The 19,073-nt window shown below is 38.4% G+C and overlaps 1 protein-coding gene across 1 annotated transcript; it reads left to right on the top strand.

The window, feature by feature from the left end:
* On the top strand, positions 13,240-17,569 carry LOC109228345 (transcription factor bHLH18-like). Its single transcript, XM_019393496.1, has 3 exons — positions 13,240-13,732; positions 14,867-15,259; positions 17,378-17,569. The coding sequence occupies exons 1-3, from the start codon at positions 13,295-13,297 to the stop codon at positions 17,471-17,473; spliced, it is 927 nt and encodes a 308-aa protein (XP_019249041.1). The 5' UTR covers positions 13,240-13,294; the 3' UTR covers positions 17,474-17,569.

Raw genomic sequence — 19,073 nt, 5'->3', positions numbered from 1 at the left:
CATCTTCCTTCACAGCAGAGTGCTTGGATCCGGAGAGGTCAAGCAGAGCAAGAGTTTTCTTGATCTTTTCAGCAACATCGCTTCCTCCTTCAGATGCGTTTGTGGAAGATCTTGCTCCTTTTGAGGATGAAGATCTGAAAACAGGGGTTGATGCGGACGACACATGGGGTGCTTGTTGTCCTAAAGAGCTTGCTTTGCTCCTCGTAACTGGTCCGAAGCTTCCGAAGCTGACATCGAGGATGCTTTCCACATCAGCATAGAACTTGGAGTTAGCAGCCTTGGTGGAAGCTGAACCGGAGTTGATTTTCTTTGAAGCCATTTCAATGTTCTTGGTATTTGGTGAATGAAAAGTTGAGATGAGAGGTAGAGATTGTCCCACTGGGCGTGCCAGAATTTGTAGACAATAAATTTGCGTCGAGAAAATAAAATCAAAACCGAAAATATCGCAACAATCGTAGTATTTTATTTCGAATATTTAAGTGTACAATCTCTATGAATCCTCTGATTCTTCTTCCAATAGTAAATAAATTTAAGGGCCTTTGATCTTAATCTTGAATCAATGTTTGTTGCCACGAACGATGATCTTGTTCTTGAGCTTGAGCTTGATTGCTTGAACTTGACCTTGATTTGTTCTTCGTTCTTGAGCTAGAATACTTGATTTGTTCTTCGTTTTTGAGCTTGAACTTGATTTCTTGAACTTGAACTTGAAGCTTGAAACTTGTGGAGGAATTTGCAGCGTTTGATCCACGAGCTCTTTCTTGCTTCTTGTTATCACTTCTGGTATCTTTTCTGAGTTATGAAGACCCCTATTTATAGTTGTGGAAGGGAAGAGTTATGATAAGAACAAACTCTTTCCGACCAATCAAATTGAAGTGTGACATGGACGCATTTGATTGGCCAGAACATGTCACTTGCACACATGACCCGATTTCATTGGCCTTTTAGTGTGACTTGGCATGCCTTGTCATTGTGCCACGTGGCATGATCCTATTGGTTCTTCCGTTTGACTTGGCGCGCCACGTCATTTAACACGTGGCACCAAATTGAGCCTCTAGGAAGATGGCATATTGGGCTTAATGAAGTGGGCTCATTACTTTAGCCCAATTAAATGAGCTAGCCCAATAATATTGGTCTTATATAATTAACCCAATTATATTAGCCCAAAATATTTATTTGGACTAATATATATAAAATATAATCCAAATTATTTATTGAATTTGAAATCAATAAATTTTATATGCCTACAAAAGTATATGATTAGTTAATAAGAAAATCTTCAAAACAACATTCAAGAATTTAGCAGACAAAGAAAACCGCTTGTTTAACTTTTCAAAGTTGCTCTTTCTTTCCTTTCTTGAGCTAAATTTCAGTTATTAGGTGCAGGGCCGTACACAGGATATTGGGTAAGCGGTATTGATATTTTTAAGAAGTGAACCTATGAACTAATTACTAAAACAAGATCATCTTAATAAAACACATTCAAATACATTAATACATTTATTTTTAAAAATATAAGCAAATAAATTTTGGTATCATTATTAAGAACTTTTTCTAGAAAGCTCTTTACTGAGCCATATTTTTCATGGAATCTCACTAAACAAACTTTGCTGAATAGTTGGGAATATGGGGTTAGTGTCATTTTGAAGATAGAAAAAGAATACTTGATGCACTTGTTCAGAAACGAACCTAGGACCATTGAAGGCTAAGCAACCAATGTGACCACTAGACCAAGAAACCACTGTTTGTCAATGGTGTCAACTTGATATAATTTTATTCTTTTTTTTATTTAAAACCATTATTTACATAAAATTTTGTAAAACTTTCCCGCGAGGAGAAGGATTATTTACCACTTCCAAGAATAGCAAATTAAGAATCAACAGGCAAAGAAGATCTTATTATGCAAAAATCACTTTCATATAGGACCTTTAAAAGTCACAGAGAGAGAATAATTAATGCTTGCTTGAAGCTTCCAATTCGTGCTTAAGGTAATAAGTAGAAGAATTAATGCTTGAAGACCACTTCCACTTATAATCTGTTTCATGATGGTGGAAAAACCTTTGAGCTTGTAAGTTGTTCTAATATGTTTCAAAAACTTTTTCATTGTTATAAATAAAATTTTATTTATGGTGAATGTCTATATTTAGGGAGATTTTAGGGTTTATTACTTGGTGGCTAAGTCACCCTCTCCCTATAAATAGAGGGTTCTATTCCATTGTAATTCATCCCAAANTTCAAGTTCAGGTGGAGCATCTTTCGCATCTTCATCTTCTTGAGGGTCCCCATCATTGAAGGATATGTGATAACACGGCGAAACATCCTCCAATTCCGCATTATCTTCCATCGAAGATGGAATGCCATTCTTGATTTGTCCAGTAACATGATACGAAGAACCTACACTTTCTTCGTCTTCATCACGTTCCTTAGTATAGACCACAGTATATGGCTTTACCTTCAGTACTTCTTTACATGAAACCACAAGTTTTGTTTGTCGCCTCATTCTAGAAGGAACCAAACTTTGGAAATCCTTAGAGATCTCCTGGATTTTGGGTGAAGCGGGTGTTCTTATGCTTTGAAAATTTCTCCGGAACTTGTTCCCCTTCTTTAGTGGACCCAATCTTTCAAACACGGAGGTCCTCACAGGTGATCTTCCAAGTCGATCAAAGACAGGAGGCTTGTTAGAAGCGGTTGATTCATCTTCTACAGTAATATAGTTGTTGCTCGCCCTTCTTATTGAAATGCGCACTGGTGACGGTTGCTTGTATCCCAAACCTTCACGTGGTTGCCTCGTTGCAGCTTCCGATGGGAGCTTCCCTAACTTTGACGGCTCATTGGGATTGTATCCAGCTTTTGCAAATAGCTTGTAAGCGTTAGGGTCAAAACCTTCATCTGTTCGCTTTGTAGGGAGTGCCACATTCTGCAAACGATTTTGGGCTACAAACCCTGCAAGTGGCATTGAGGACGACTTTACTGTCTCAATTCGTTTGACCGGAAGAGTTAACTCCTTTAGCATGTTGGCTTGGCGATTAGATGATTCACTTTCATCTTTCTTCCTTTTAGGGACATATTGGAGCGCCAGACTTACTTTCTTGCCATAAGACGTAATATTCCCTCTATAAGACTTATTCGCGTTGGGTTGTACCTCCTTACTAACAGCTTTGGCTTCACCAGTAGTCACCTCTTCTCTTTTAGTTGAGGGCTCTTTATTCTTGCTTTTCATGCCATCATCAACTTTCATCTCCTTCACAATGCGGTTCTTCAAGTAGAACTTTGTATCAACGAAGTGTGACTCAGCCTCGGTGAATGGCTCATCATCAGCAACTATCGTCTTCTCGACTTCACCCTCGTAGTATTTTAAACATTGATGGTAGGTAGATGGAACTACTTTATTCTCATGTATCCAAGGCCTCCCAAGCAAAACATTGTATGAAGTCTTCGCGTCGATCACATGCAGCCATGCACTTGATTGCATATGTTCAATAGTGATTCCCAGCCTGATCGCGCCTATGGCTCTTTGCCCCCCTTGGTTGAATCCTTGGATCATCACACGACTTTCTGAGAGTTCGTTCATGGGAATACCAAGTTCTTTCACAGTGTGGATTGGCAAAATGTTCACTGAGGATCCTCCATCAACCAAAATCCGATTTACCCTTTCATCGCGCATATAGCCAACCAGGTACAATGGGCGGTTATGAGGAGTGTCACCTAGCAAAAGATCGTCATTTGTGAATGTGACCTTTTCCTCACAAGCATTAACTTCTTGAGGAGTGGACTCGATGGGCTTTTCCGAAGATGGTGCCAACGGTAGGTCATCACTCTTTTCTTCCCCTTTGTCAGCGTGGCAACAAGAGGCATCAATGCCCTCATGGGAAATCTTCGTGCGGAACCAACTTGGTAAAAACTCCTCCAAGGTCACTGGATTTCGTGGCTTTTGAGGGTGGTGCATCTCCACTTTTGCTTTCTTCAAATGCCTAACTGGATTCTTTTTCGTTGGTCTTTTTACCATCATCTTCCTTGTTGGTTGTTCCACTGATTCTTTTCGTGGGCTCCTTTTGTGGCGCCTACGACGAGTCACCAACGTCCAACCTTCATCATCATCAGGTTGATCGTCTTCAACTTTGTCTTTCTCCAGTAATTCTTCATTTTTACTTTCTTTAAAACCACATAATTCATCCGGACTGAATGAGCCAAAGGTGATAGAGACTTGGTTTGCGCTTGCTTTCTCATCTTCAAGCACGATCTTCTTTTCGCGAGCCAAGTCCATGACTTTGTCCTTGAAGACAAAGCACTTCTCCAGAGGGTGGCTTACAAGTCAGTGATATTTGCAGTAGTTTGGGTCATTTGTTTTCCCAGCTTCATTCGGCCGCTTCATCTCTGGAAGCTCAATGAGATTTAACTCAAGGAGTTCTTCAAAGATAGCTGGCACATCGGAATCTAGAAATGGGTACTCTTTCTCTTGCATTTCTTTTAAACTCAACTTTCCACTTGGCTTATCGTGAAAAGAAGTGGATTTCATACTCTGCTTCTTGCTCACCTTCGTCGTGAACTTCATAGGTGATGTGTTGACATTCATAGCTTCTTTGCTTTCAGACTTGGGTACGAACTTGCCCCACTTCCTGACTTCTTGCTTGTCATTTGCTTTGCGAGGTTCATAGATGGGCAGCCTTTCATTTCCAGCGGAGGCCATGCTCAATTCCATGTCATGGGCACGAGTTGCAAGTTCTTCAAATATGCTAGGCTTGATACATTGCAATATGTAGTGCAATCCCCAATGCATGCCTTGGATGCACATCTCTATGCCTGAAGCTTCACTAAGCCTGTCTTTGCAGTTGAGGCTTGCATTCCTCCAACGATTGATAAAGTCGATAACTGGTTCCCCCTTTCGTTGACGAGTATTTGTAAGTTCTATCATACTCACAGTACGTCTCGTACTATAAAAGCGATTGAGGAATTCTTGCTCTAGCTGATCCCAACTATCGATAGATCCAGCCTCGAGGTCTGTGTACCAGTCAAAAGCATTTCCTTTTAGCGAGCGGACAAATTGCTTGATGAGGTAATCTCCATAAGTCCTAGCATTGTTGCACGTCTCCACGAAGTGAGCCACATTGCTTTGGGTTACCTTTACCATCAAACTGTTGAAACTTTGGAGGTTGATAGCCAGAAGGCATCTTCAACATATCGACCCTTGAAGTGTACGGCTTTGCATACGTAAGGGAGGATTTGGCAGCAACTTCATATTTGTTCTTAATGGTTCCTTCAATGAACTCCTTCAGTTGATCGATTGGAATCATTCCTTCAGATGAAACAAGGATAGCCTTAGTGGATGCTGCCTGTCTTGGAGGAGAGTCACTCTCTAGAACTTCTGGGAGCTTGCCGGGTGCATGGGTGAATTCTTCTTCCATCAAGATTCCCACCCTGTCTGTTAGCTTATCAATTCTAGCCTCTTGATTTTGCATGCATTTGGTCAAGCCAGCGATTGCTTCCGTCAAGTTTGCCAACTGCTCCTCTACGGATGAAGTATTTGTCACCATAGCTTGCATGATTGTCGTGGACGACGGAGAGTAGCATGGATTTTCACACAGATTGATCCTTGATCGGCTCACGCTATGTGGTGTAAGTGGGGAGGATCCATCACTTGAAGAATCATCATCTTCCTTCATAGCAGAGTGCTTGGATCCGGAGAGGTCAAGCAGAGCAAGAGTTTTCTTGATCTTTTCAGCAACATCGCTTCCTCCTTCAGATGCGTTTGTGGAAGATCTTGCTCCTTTTGGGGATGAAGATCCGAAAACAGGGGTTGACGCGGACGGCACTTGGGGTGCTTGTTGTCCTAAAGAGCTTTCCTTGCTCCTCGTAACTGGTCCGAAGCTTCCAAAGGTAACATCGAGGATGCTTTCCACATCAGCGTAGAACCTGGAGTTAGCAGCTTTGGTGGAAGTTGAAACGGAGTTGATTTTCTTTGAAGCCATTTCAATGTTCTTGAACTTTGGTGATTGAAAGGTTGAGATGAGAGATAGAGATTGTCCCACTGGGCGTGCCAGAATTTGTAGACAATAAATTTGCGTCGAGAAAATAAAATCAAGACCGAAAATATCGCAACAATCGTAGTATTTGATTTCAAATATTTGAGTGTTACAATCTCTATGAATCCTCTGATTCTTCTTTTCAATAGTAAATAAATTCAAGGGCCTTTGAGCTTGATCTTGAATCTATATTTGTTTCCACGAACGATGATCTTGTTCTTGAGCTTGAGATTGATTGCTTGAACTTGACCTTGATTCGTTCTTCGTTCTTGAGCTTGAACTTGATTTCTTGAGCTTGAACTTGAAGCTTGAAACTTGTAGAGGAATTTGCAGCGTTTGATCCACGAGCTCTTTCTTGCTTCTTGTTATAACTTCTGGTCCCTTTTCTGGGTTATGAAGACCCCTATTTATAGTTGTGGAAGGGAAGAGTTGTGATAAGAACAAACTCTTTCCGACCAATCAAATTGAAGTGTGACATGCTCGCATTTGATTGGCCAGAACATGTCACTTGCACACGTGGCGCGATTTCATTGGCCTTTAGTGTGACCGGGCATGCCTTGTCATTTTGACATGTGGCATGATCCTATTGGCTCTTCCGCTTGACTTGGCGCCACGTCATTTGACACGTGGCACCAAACTGGGCCTCTAGGAAGATGTCATCTTGGGCTTAATGAAGTGGTCTCATTACTTTAGCCCAATTAAATGGGCTAGCCCAATGGATTAAGACTTATTTATTTAACTCATATGTGTTGGACTTATATAATTAATTCAATTATACTAGCCCATATATTTATTTGGACCAATATATCTTGAATTTAAAATATAGACCAAATTAATTTTATGGATTTAAATCTAATAATTTTGTATGCCTACAAATGCCCCCTACTTCAAGACTTGACGGGGTATTGAACCTTTGATGACTAGGCTTGAAGTATTAACTTGATGCTTTTTGAGATTAACAGTAATCTATGCAATGTGGAAAATAGAGAACTATCAGCAACTTAATGCAACATCAGTTTCAAGTGTAAGACATGAAATAACTCCATATTTATTAAAGTACTTGGTGCTACGTCACTGTTAAACTTTGGTACTTGGAATTGTATTTTCTTTAACTAGAACATGTTGTCTCCACCTATAGTAATTAAACAGAAGCTTAGATATTGCATCTTACTTTATCAACGTGATCTCCTTGTATACACTTTATTTCAATTGAAATTTCCATTGTACTTTGTCTCCAATTATAATTGGATTACACAGCAATAATATCGGCTTTGGACATCGAGAAACATGTTTCACCGCCACTGGCTAACTTAATTCAATTAGGAGACAAATTATAGTGATCATCCCACATCGAAAATTTGTCCTCGACAGCTGCCTTCAGGGATCTATATAAGCCCGTATACTCTTCATTCCATAAGCACCAATTTCAGTATCAATTTCAGCGTTTGTAAATTATTTTGAGTCTACTTTTGACGATCTGGAAGCATTGATGCGAAGGTAATTTCTTCTTCTTTTATTGTGCTTTCCTTGTTTTGTTGTCCGTTTTTTTTTGTAGGTCAAGCGAGAAAGATATGTTCTTGTTCAACAAGACGATCCACGCATGAAGAAGACAATCTTGGGGTGTGAAGGGATGAGTACTCATTAACCGTTAACCGTCTAAGCCAAAGATTTATTTTATCTTAGGCAAAGAACATCACACCGTTTATGCCAAAGATTTATTATCTGAAGCGAAGACCATTACATCGTCTGAGCTAATGACTTTATCTTGTTTAACTTCATTTTATCTGAGGTATAGACCTTTACACCGTCCGGGCTAGATTTATTTTGTCTGAAGCGAAGACCATTACACCGTCTAAGCTAATGACTTCATCTTGTTTGAAGATTTAACTTTATTTTATCTAAGGCATAGACCATTACACCGTCTGGGCCAAAGATTCATTTCGTCTGAAGCGAAGACCATTACACCGTCTAAGCTAATGACTTCATCTTGTTTGAAGATTTAACTTCATTTTATCTAAGGCATAGACCATTACACCGTCTGGGCCAAAGATTTATTTCGTCTGAAGCGAAGACCATTACACCGTCTAAGTCAAAGATTTCTTTTGTCTGAAGCAAAGACCATTACACCGTCTAAGCTAATGACTTCATCTTCTTGAGGGTCCCCATCATTGGAGGATATGTGATAACACGATGAAATATCCTCCAATTCCGCATTATCCTCCATCGAAGACGAAACAACATTCTCGCCTTGTACAGTGACATGATACGAAGAACCTACACTTTCTTCATCTTCGTCACGTTCCTTAGTGTAGACCACAGTATATGGCTTTACCTTCAGTACTCCTTCACATGAAACCACTAGTTTTGTTTGTCGCCTCATTCTGGAAGGAACCAAACTTTGGAAATCCTGAGAGATCTCCTGAATTTTGGGTGAAGCGGGTGTTCTTGTATTTCGATGATTTCTCTGGAACTTATTCCCCTTCTTTAATGGACCCAATCTCTCAAATACAGAAGTTCTCACAGTTGATTTTCCAAGCCGATCAAAGACAGAAGGTTTGTTAGAAGCAGCTGATTCATCTTCTACACTGATATAATTGCTACTCGCCCTTCTTATTGAGATGCGCACTGGTGATGGTTGCTTGTATCCCAGACCTTCACGTGGTTACCTCGTTGCAGCTTCTGATGGGAGCTTCCCTAACTTTGACGGCTCGTTGGGATTGTATCCAGCTTTTGCAAATAGCTTGTAAGCGTTAGGGTCAAAACCTTTATCTGTTCGCTTTGTAGGGAGTACCACATTTTGCAAACGATTTTGGGCTACAAACCCATCAAGCGGCATTGAGGACGACTTTACTTCCTCAATTCGTTTGATCGGAAGAGTTAACTCTTTTGGCATGTTGGTTTGGATATTATATGATTCGCCTTCGTCTTTCTTCCTTTTAGGGACATATTGGAGCGCGGGACTTACTTTCTTTCCATAGGACACAATACCCCCTTTATGAGATTTATTCACGTTGGTAGGTACCTTCTTTGTAACAGCTTTGGCTTTACCAATAGTCACCTCAGCTCTTTTAGTTATGGTTTCGTCATTCTTGCTTTTCATACCATCATCAGCTTTCGGCTCCTTCACAATGTGGTTCTTCAAGTAGAACTTTGCATCGGCGAAGTGTGACTCAGCCTCGGTGAATGGCTCATCATCAGCAACTATCGTCTTCTCGACTTCACCCTCGTAGTATTTTAAACATTGATGGTAGGTAGATGGAACAACTTTATTCTCATGTATCCAAGGCCTCCCAAGCAAAACATTGTATGAAGTCTTCGCGTCGATCACATGCAGCCATGCACTTGATTGCATATCTTCAATAGTGATTCCCAGCCTGATCGCGCCTATGGCTCTTTGCCCCCCTTGGTTGAATCCTTGGATCATCACACGACTTTCTGAGAGTTCGTTCATGGGAATACCAAGTTCTTTCACAGTGTGGATTGGCAAAATGTTCACTGAGGATCCTCCATCAACCAAAATCCGATTTACCCTTTCATCGCGCATATAGCCAACCAGGTACAATGGGCGGTTATGAGGAGTGTCACCTAGCAAAAGATCGTCATTTGTGAATGTGACCTTTTCCTCACAAGCATTAACTTCTTGAGGAGTGGACTCGATAGGCTTTTCCGAAGATGGTTCCAACGGTAGGTCATCACTCTTTTCTTCCCCTTTGTCAGCGTGGCAACAAGAGGCATCAATGCCCTCATGGGAAATCTTCGTGCGGAACCAACTTGGTAAAAACTCCTCCAAGGTCACTGGATTTCGTGGCTTTTGAGGGTGGTACATCTCCACTTTTGCTTTCTTCAAATGCCTAACTGGATTCTTTTTCGTTGGTCTTTTTACCATCATCTTCCTTGTTGGTTGTTCCACTGATTCTTTTCGTGGGCTCCTTTTGTGGCGCCTACGACGAGTCACCAACGTCCAACCTTCATCATCATAAGGTTGATCGTCTTCAACTTTGTCTTTCTCCAGTAATTCTTCATTTTTACTTTCATTAACACCGCATAATTCATCCGGACTAAATGAGCCGAAGGTGATAGAGACTTGGTTTGCGCTTGCTCTCTCATCTTCAAGCACGATCTTCTTTTCGCGAGCCAAGTCCATGACTTTGTCCTTGAAGACAAAGCACTTCTCCAGAGGGTGGCTTACAAGTCAGTGATATTTGCAGTAGTTTGGGTCATTTGTTTTCCCAGCTTCATTCGGCCGCTTCATCTCTGGAAGCTCAATGAGATTTAACTCAAGGAGTTCTTCAAAGATAGCTGGCACATCGGAATCTAGAAATGGGTACTCTTTATCTTGCATTTCTTTTAAACTCAACTTTCCACTTGGCTTATCGTGAAAAGAAGTGGATTTCATACTCTGCTTCTTGCTCACCTTCGTCGTGAACTTCATAGGTGATGTGTTGACATTCATAGCTTCTTTGCTTTCAAACTTGGGTACGAACTTGCCCCACTTCCTGACTTCTTGCTTGTCATTTGCTTTGCGAGGTTCATAGATGGGCAGCCTTTCATTTCCAGCGGAGGCCATGCTCAATTCCATGTCATGGGCACGAGTTGCAAGTTCTTCAAATATGCTAGGCTTGATACATTGCAATATGTAGTGCAATCCCCAATGCATGCCTTGGATGCACATCTCTATGCCTGAAGCTTCACTAAGCCTGTCTTTGCAGTTGAGGCTTGCATTCCTCCAACGATTGATAAAGTCGATAACTGGTTCCCCCTTTCGTTGACGAGTATTTGTAAGTTCTATCATACTCACAGTACGTCTCGTACTATAAAAGCGATTGAGGAATTCTTGCTCTAGCTGATCCCAACTATCGATAGATCCAGCCTCGAGGTCTGTGTACCAGTCAAAAGCATTTCCTTTTAGCGAGCGGACAAATTGCTTGATGAGGTAATCTCCATAAGTCCCAGCATTGTTGCACGTCTCCACGAAGTGAGCCACATGTTGCTTTGGGTTACCTTTACCATCAAACTGTTGAAACTTTGGAGGTTGATAGCCAGAAGGCATCTTCAACATATCGACCCTTGAAGTGTACGGCTTTGCATACGTAAGGGAGGATTTGGCAGCAACTTCATATTTGTTCTTAATGGTTCCTTCAATGAACTCCTTCAGTTGATCGATTGGAATCATTCCTTCAGATGAAACAGGGATAGCCTTAGTGGATGCTGCTTGTCTTGGAGGAGAGTCACTCTCTAGAACTTCTGGGAGCTTGCCGGGTGCATGGGTGGATTCTTCTTCCATCAAGATTCCCACCCTGTCTATTAGCTTATCAATTCTAGCCTCTTGATTTTGCATGCATTTGGTCAAGCCAGCGATTGCTTCCGTCAAGTTTGCCAACTGCTCCTCTATGGATGAAGTATTTGTCACCATAGCTTGCATGATTGTCGTGGACGACAGAGAGTAGCATGGATTTTCACACATATTGATCCTTGATCGGCTCACGCTATGTGGTGTAAGTGGGGAGGATCCATCACTTGAAGCATCATCATCTTCCTTCATAGCAGAGTGCTTGGATCCGGAGAGGTCAAGCAGAGAAAGAGTTTTCTTGATCTTTTCAGCAACATCGCTTCCTCCTTCAGATGCGTTTGTGGAAGATCTTTCTCCTTTTGAGGATGAAGATCCGAAAACAGGGGTTGACGCGGACGACACTTGGGGTGCTTGTTGTCCTAAAGAGCTTGCTTTGCTCCTCGTAACTGGTCCGAAGCTTCCAAAGGTAACATCGAGGATGCTTTCCACATCAGCGTAGAACCTGGAGTTAGCAGCTTTGGTGGAAGTTGAAACGGAGTTGATTTTCTTTGAAGCCATTTCAATGTTCTTGAACTTTGGTGATTGAAAAGTTGAGATGAGAGGTAGAGATTGTCCCACTGGGCGTGCCAGAATTTGTAGACAATAAATTTGCGTCGAGAAAATAAAATCAAGACCGAAAATATCGCAACAATCGTAGTATTTGATTTCAAATATTTGAGTGTTACAATCTCTATGAATCCTCTGATTCTTCTTTTCAATAGTAAATAAATTCAAGGGCCTTTGAGCTTGATCTTGAATTTGTAGTTGTCGCCACGAACGATGATCTCGTTCTTGAGCTTTAGTTGATTGCTTGAACTTGACCTTGATTTGTTCTATTGATTGCTTGAACTTGACCTTGATTCGTTCTTCGTTCTTGAGCTTGAACTTGATTTCTTGAGCTTGAACTTGAAGCTTGAAACTTGTAGAGGAATTTGCAGCGTTTGATCCACGAGCTCTTTCTTGCTTCTTGTTATAACTTCTGGTCCCTTTTCTGAGTTATGAAGACCCCTATTTATAGTTGTGGAAGGGAAGAGTTGTGATAAGAACAAACTCTTTCCGACCAATCAAATTGAAGTGTGACATGCTCGCATTTGATTGGCCAGAACATGTCACTTGCACACGTGGCGCGATTTCATTGGCCTTTAGTGTGACTGGGCATGCCTTGTCATTTTGACATGTGGCATGATCCTATTGGCTCTTCCGCTTGACTTGGCGCGCCACGTCATTTGACACGTGGTACCAAACTGGGCCTCTAGGAAGATGTCATCTTGGGCTTAATGAAGTGGGCTCATCACTTTAGCCCAATTAAATGGGCTAGCCCAATGGATTAAGACTTATTTATTAACCCATATATGTTGGACTTATATAATTAATTCAATTATACTAGCCCATATATTTATTTGGACCAATATATCTTGAATTTGAAATATAGACCAAATTAATTTTATGGATTTAAATCCAATAAATTTTGCATGCCTACACACACTAAGACCAACAAAATGAAATGATAGAGGTTTTTTTTTTTTTGGGGGGGGGGGGGAGGGGGAGGGGGGGGGGGGGAATGGGTCAAGGGATCAACATCATTTTCAACTGAAGATAGGTACACTATTGTTGCTAAACCATTTGCATAATGAAAAATACACTACCTGTATATATAATTAATAACAAACCAATAATAAAAATATTTCCTCGCCTTTCATCCCTCAACAATCTTTTTCAATCAGCATGTAAAGCAAGGAAATATTTGCTTCAACTTCTAATAAGTACTAAAATAGAAGAAAATAACCACACACGCCATCCATAAGAAAAAAAAACTGTTCACACGTTAGGGTCTGTTTCTATATATAGCATATAAGAAAACAAAGTACAGCTGAAAAAATTCAAAGCTAGTGTTTGTTTTTTCTTGACAATATTTCTCTTTTTCTCCTCTATTTTTCTAAATTTAGCCATGGAAAATGCAAGTTTTAATAACCTTGAAAATACAACTGGTGGTGAAGAACCTTTTGAATTTAAGAATTTACTCTCTGAAATGTTCACATCTTTCCCTAATCAAAATCCTAGCAGTACTTCTTCATTAATGGAAATTCCGAAAATTGCTTTTTCTTCTTCTCCTAATTCCTCTACTTCTACTAATAATTCTTCTTCTTCGCCTAACATTATTTCATTTGGAAATCCAGAATCAAATTTTGTAGGGGATGAAATAGATTATGATATGATATCTGAAAAGGTCATAAACATGTCTTCATCACCAACAACATCAATGCCTAAGAGGATATGTAGAAGTCCTTTGCAATCTCAAGATCATCTTTTGGCTGAAAGGAAACGCCGAGAAAGATTTACCCAACTATTTGCTGTCTTGGCCAAAAGTATTCCAGGTCTCAAGAAGGTATTTCTAATTTCAATAGTGTCTCTTTTATAAGTTATTACTAGTACAACTAGGTTTAAAGTAGTTCTATAAATGTCCTTTTTCAATAGATGTATGATTTCTTTAGTCAGTTAGGGTACAGAAATCTTATTTCGCTAGCGTTTGGACATAGATTTGGTTGAAATTTGAAAAAAAAAGTTTTTAAAGTTGTGTTGAAAAATAATTTTTGGAAGTTGAAGTTATATTTGAACATGCATTTTATTTGAAGAAAAATTGAGGTTTTGTGAGTGGAAGAAAAAAAAATTCACCCAAAAACTGCCTTAGACCAGTTTTTGGGAACTAAAAACTTTTTTTAATTTTTTTTTCAAAAAGTGATTATTTTATGAACAAATAATGTTTTCAATTTTATATTTTTTTGAAAAAAAGTAGCCAAAATCTATGGCCAAACGGGAGCGAATCATGTTCTTGATAAATTTAGGGGAGCCTTAGAGCAACGATAAAGTAGGTCACAGATTCGAGCCGTGGAAACAATCATTAATGTTTGCATTATGGTAAGCTAGCTGTTTCGCACCACTTGAGGTGCGACCTTTGCCGGACTTGCATAAATGGGGATGCCTTGTGCATCAGACTACTCTTTTCATGTTCTTAATAAATTAATACTCCATAGGATCTATGTTTTGAAATTAGGGAATTTATTCCAAGCTTACAATCTTTGAGAAAAAATTGGAGAGACTCGGGCTGTTCCCTCTATTTTCACTGCTTTGGCTCTTCTTTTTCCTCAATGACATGCTAATAAACACAAAATTAACAACAAATGCCTACTATAACTAAAAGTAACATAGTTTACTGCTTATTTAAATTCTTCCATCTCCATGGTTTGCATGTTGAGAGGAGCCTTGGAGCAACGGTAAAATTTTCTCCGTGTGACTTATAGATCAGGATTCGAGCCATAATAGGTCACGGGTTCGACCCGTAGAATCAGCCACTGATACTTGTATTAGGGTAGGCTGACTACATGGCTACATCGCCCCCTTAAGGTGCGACCCTTCGCATGAACGCGGAAGGCTTTGTGCACCGGACTGACTTTTTTTTCTTTCTATGGGATATATGGCTAACCTAACACTTGAAAATATCTTTGTAATATTGCATGATCAGTTGGACAAAGCTTCAATTCTTGAAGATTCAATCAAGTACATAGGAGAACTTCAAGGACGTGTTAGGGCTTTAGAGGAAGCTGGGACAACAAAGAATACAAACCTGATTGAATCAACTTCCACAGTACAAAAACAATATCCTTTGGCTGCTACTACATCTGATGACAACTCTTTTCTGGCTAAGAATTTTGATGAATCCAAACCTGATCAGAATGATATCAAGGTTCAAATTCTAGACAAGAATATACTCATAGGAATCCATTGCAGTAAGGAAATGAGGAGTATCTTCACAATAATTGCTGGAATAATGGAACAGCTACATCTTACTATTCATCACATTAGAGTTACACCATCCAATCATATTGCTCTTCATTATATCTCCGTTCTTGCTGAGGTAATTTCTTACTGTTTATCTTTTTTGTAGCTATCAAAACGTGATTATATATATTCCAAATTTCCAATGAAGGCATTTTACTTTTATATATATTAGCTTTTCTTCAACTGACTAGGTGAGTTTTTAATTATTTTGTGGTCATGCAGATTAAACCTTTCTTATTCTAATACAGTAATATAGGCAAGGAAAAAAAAGTAGTTTTCTAATTAACTTTTACAGCTTTGATTTTTCTCATAGGGTATTAAGTAATGGAGTATTTCTTTTGTGGAGAGTAGGGGTGTACATAGGTCGAGTTGGTTCGGATTTTTCAATTACCAAGCCAAACTAATGGTGTCAGGTTTTTAAATCTATAAACCAAATCAAACCAACAAAGTCGGGTTTTTCAATCTCAGTTTTTCTCGGGTTTTTCGATTTTTTTTACGAGTTTTCAGGGTTTTTTCCGATAAAGTCGTCATAGCACAAAATATATAACTTGTGCTCTAAATATTTTTTTAGTTCTAGTAAAATACAACTATATAATTATTTTTCAAGAAAATAACACAATAATATGAGATAAGTCATAGCATTATACTAAAATATTCAATAACAATATAATGATAATAAAATTGCATAAAGTAAATATTGCTAATTAATAAGCCATGATAAAAAATAACATAATCTAAGAATACTATATAGCTCATGCTAAAATAAGTATAGCTAATAAGTACTATTAATTACATAACTATAGCTCATGCTAAAATAAGTATAGCTAATAAGTACTATTAATTACGTAACTAAGCACTAAAGAAAAAGATAAACTAAGTTATGCATTTTCATTAAAAACTAATTATACAATAACAAACCCAGTATAATCCCACATGTGAGGTTTGAGGAGGGTAATGTGTGTGCAGACCTTACCCCTACCTTCTTACGGCAGAGAGACTGTTTCCGATAGAACCTCGGCTCAAGGAACAGTGAAAATAAAGTGACAGACAGTAGCAACAACAATGCAATAGAAGCAAATAACATAACATCATATAATAAAGAACCGAAAATAAGAGAAATACAAAACTAGTACCACTACTACTAGTAAGACTAAGAGACACTAGCGACTACATGCCATCCTTCCACCATAATTCTCAATCTCCACACTGTCATCCTTCCACCCTAGATCTCAATCTCCATCATTTCCTATTGAGGGTCATGTCCTCGGTAAGCTGGAGCAATAACATGTCCTGCCTAATCACCTAATACTTCTTAGGCTACCCCTACCCTTCCTTAGACCCGCTATGGTCAACCTCTCACACCTCCTGACCGGGACATCTATGTCTCTCCTCTGTACGTGCCCGAACCATCTCAGCATTGATTCCCGCAATTTGTACTCCACCGATGCAACACCCACCTTTTCCCTAATAACTTCGTTCCAAGTCTTGTCTTTCCTAGTATACCCACATATCCATCTGATCAACATTCTCATCTCAGCTACCTTTATCTTCTGGACATGGGACTTCTTAACGGGCCAACAATCTGCTCCATACAATATAGTCGGTCTAACCACCACTCTATAGAACGTGCCTTTAAGTCTTGATGGCACAACTATAAACTAATGTAAAACTAAAAACTAGATATCCAACACTATCGTCATTCCTAGTGTTGCATTGAATTTCTTTTGTTAGCATTGGTATTGATTTTGGACTTTATTTGAGTTACTACATTTATTGGTTATAAGATTCATTTAACATTTTAAACTTGAAATAATACGTTAAGAGATAAAATTGTGAAAAAGTTTAAGAAATATTTATAAATTACATTACAATAAATATTTCTATGTATAAAATATTTTTATAAATTATATAAATGTACTATCGGGTTGGTTTAGTGACCTTTTTTAGTTAAAACCAAACCAAATAAAACCAATTTCCAATACCAAACTAAATCAAACCAAAATCACAATCGGAGTTTTTTTCGATTTGGCTAAGATTATCGGTTTGGTGCGATTTATCGATTTTCATTGTACATTCCTAGTGAAGAGGCAATACTTTGTCAAATTATATTACATGATAACCAAAATGGTTTTGCTAAAGTTTTCAAGCCTCAAATGAACTACTAATATATATGACATTCAATTCGTTCTTGCAGATTGATCAAAACGTTGAAATTAGAGTGCAGGATGTTGAAAAGGCATTCAAGTTAGCTCTTCCTAGTACATCAAATATGCCAGGCTTGGCAGACTAATCAGACTTTCCAAACTTTCTCTTATGTTCAATTTAGATTTAAATACTCTATATTCGACTTTGTTTGAAATTAGGAGAATAATTGGACCGAATTCATGCTTTGTACTATTGTTCTCTTTTGCGCCAAGAATTTTTTTTTTTTTTTTTTTTTATAAATTTTTTTATTACGGACATATTGTTGAGCAATAAAATTTCTTGAGCCATTATCTGTTCTTCGAGCTTCTGAGACCAATCTTATTTATAGGTTGTTTGGTCTAGCTTTAAAAAAAAAATCGGTAATTAAAAGAATTTTATTTACCAAAGCATAAGTAGGGTTTAAAACAAAATTGGTGAAACTCAGAAAAGACTATTTATTTTGTAAAATATATTTTTGTCATAAGTGCTTTTCAAAAAAGTACTTTTGGAAAATAGCAATTTTTATTTATATATAGGCTCCCCAATCTTTTGAGCTACCAATGTAAAATTTTATTCGCACACCCAACACATTAACTTATTTTTTTCCTTCTCCAATCCCCATTGCAAAGAACTTATAAAAAAGATACTGCCTCACTCTGTCACTCACGTGCAAAATGCATAAACTAAACAAAGTTACGATCTATAGAATTCAAATATATAAAGGGTATACTCAGTGTTTCACCAAAAACAATAAAACTCCTCATCCTATTTTTTCTTGAAGAAGCAAGTTCTAATTAATTTCAAAATCTGTCTTTAGTATCACCAAGCACAATGAATTTTATACTAATTTGATTTACCACGTTTTTTGGAATCATTTGTCCCCGTTACTACTATACACCACCTGCTCAAAATGAAGCTTTACGCCAGAACCTCAAGTGCAAAAAAGATATTGTACAATAATTTCTTGGGAAAAGAAAAAAGAATCTTGTATTACTCCTATGTAGTCTCTGTTAAATAACCTAGAACAAAGCGTGCTTAGTTCTTAGAGATCCACATTTAGTCAAATCATAACAAGCTACGTAATAAATATCAGAACCGTTAATCCCTACAAATACGATAGTTTGAGTTGCTATCAGTTTATGGCTTTTGTTGGACATGCGTGATATGTCAAATCATAATAAGGTAATAATAGAGTCCGAAATCAAAATATTGTTTTTTTTACTCAAAATACTTTTTTAGGTGAAAAAAAATTTAGTTACCAAAATATGTAAACCGCGGTTTTAAACTGCATTTTACCTTAACGGTCGTTTAGTACGTTAAGGTAAAACGCTGTTAAAAATCACGTTTTACAAAAACACGGCTGACAACGGCGTTTTCTATATATACTCCTATTCAAAACGGGAAAGACAACTAACTTATTGACTGAATCCTTTAATAAATTAACAGCCTGCAGGCTGCAGGAAATAAAGTAGAAAATCTACTCAAATTTTTTTATGCCAAAGGAAGTCCCACAACAAGATCCCAAATTCTTTGCCAGATTGCGCCTGAAATATGAAAGGCTTTTTAATTTTAAATCTAAATGCCAAACTCCCTTCTGTTCCACATGACTAAGGAAAAAAGAATTACCAGTACAAACACAATATAAAAGTATAAGCAAAACATAAACTTTACATATTGTTTAGGGGCAGCATTTGGAAGCATTTAGT

Source organism: Nicotiana attenuata, chromosome 6, assembly GCF_001879085.1.
Source record: "Nicotiana attenuata strain UT chromosome 6, NIATTr2, whole genome shotgun sequence".
Taxonomy (NCBI): domain Eukaryota; kingdom Viridiplantae; phylum Streptophyta; class Magnoliopsida; order Solanales; family Solanaceae; genus Nicotiana; species Nicotiana attenuata.
Note: the sequence above shows the minus strand (reverse complement) of the source record. Positions and strands in the feature narration are given on the sequence as shown.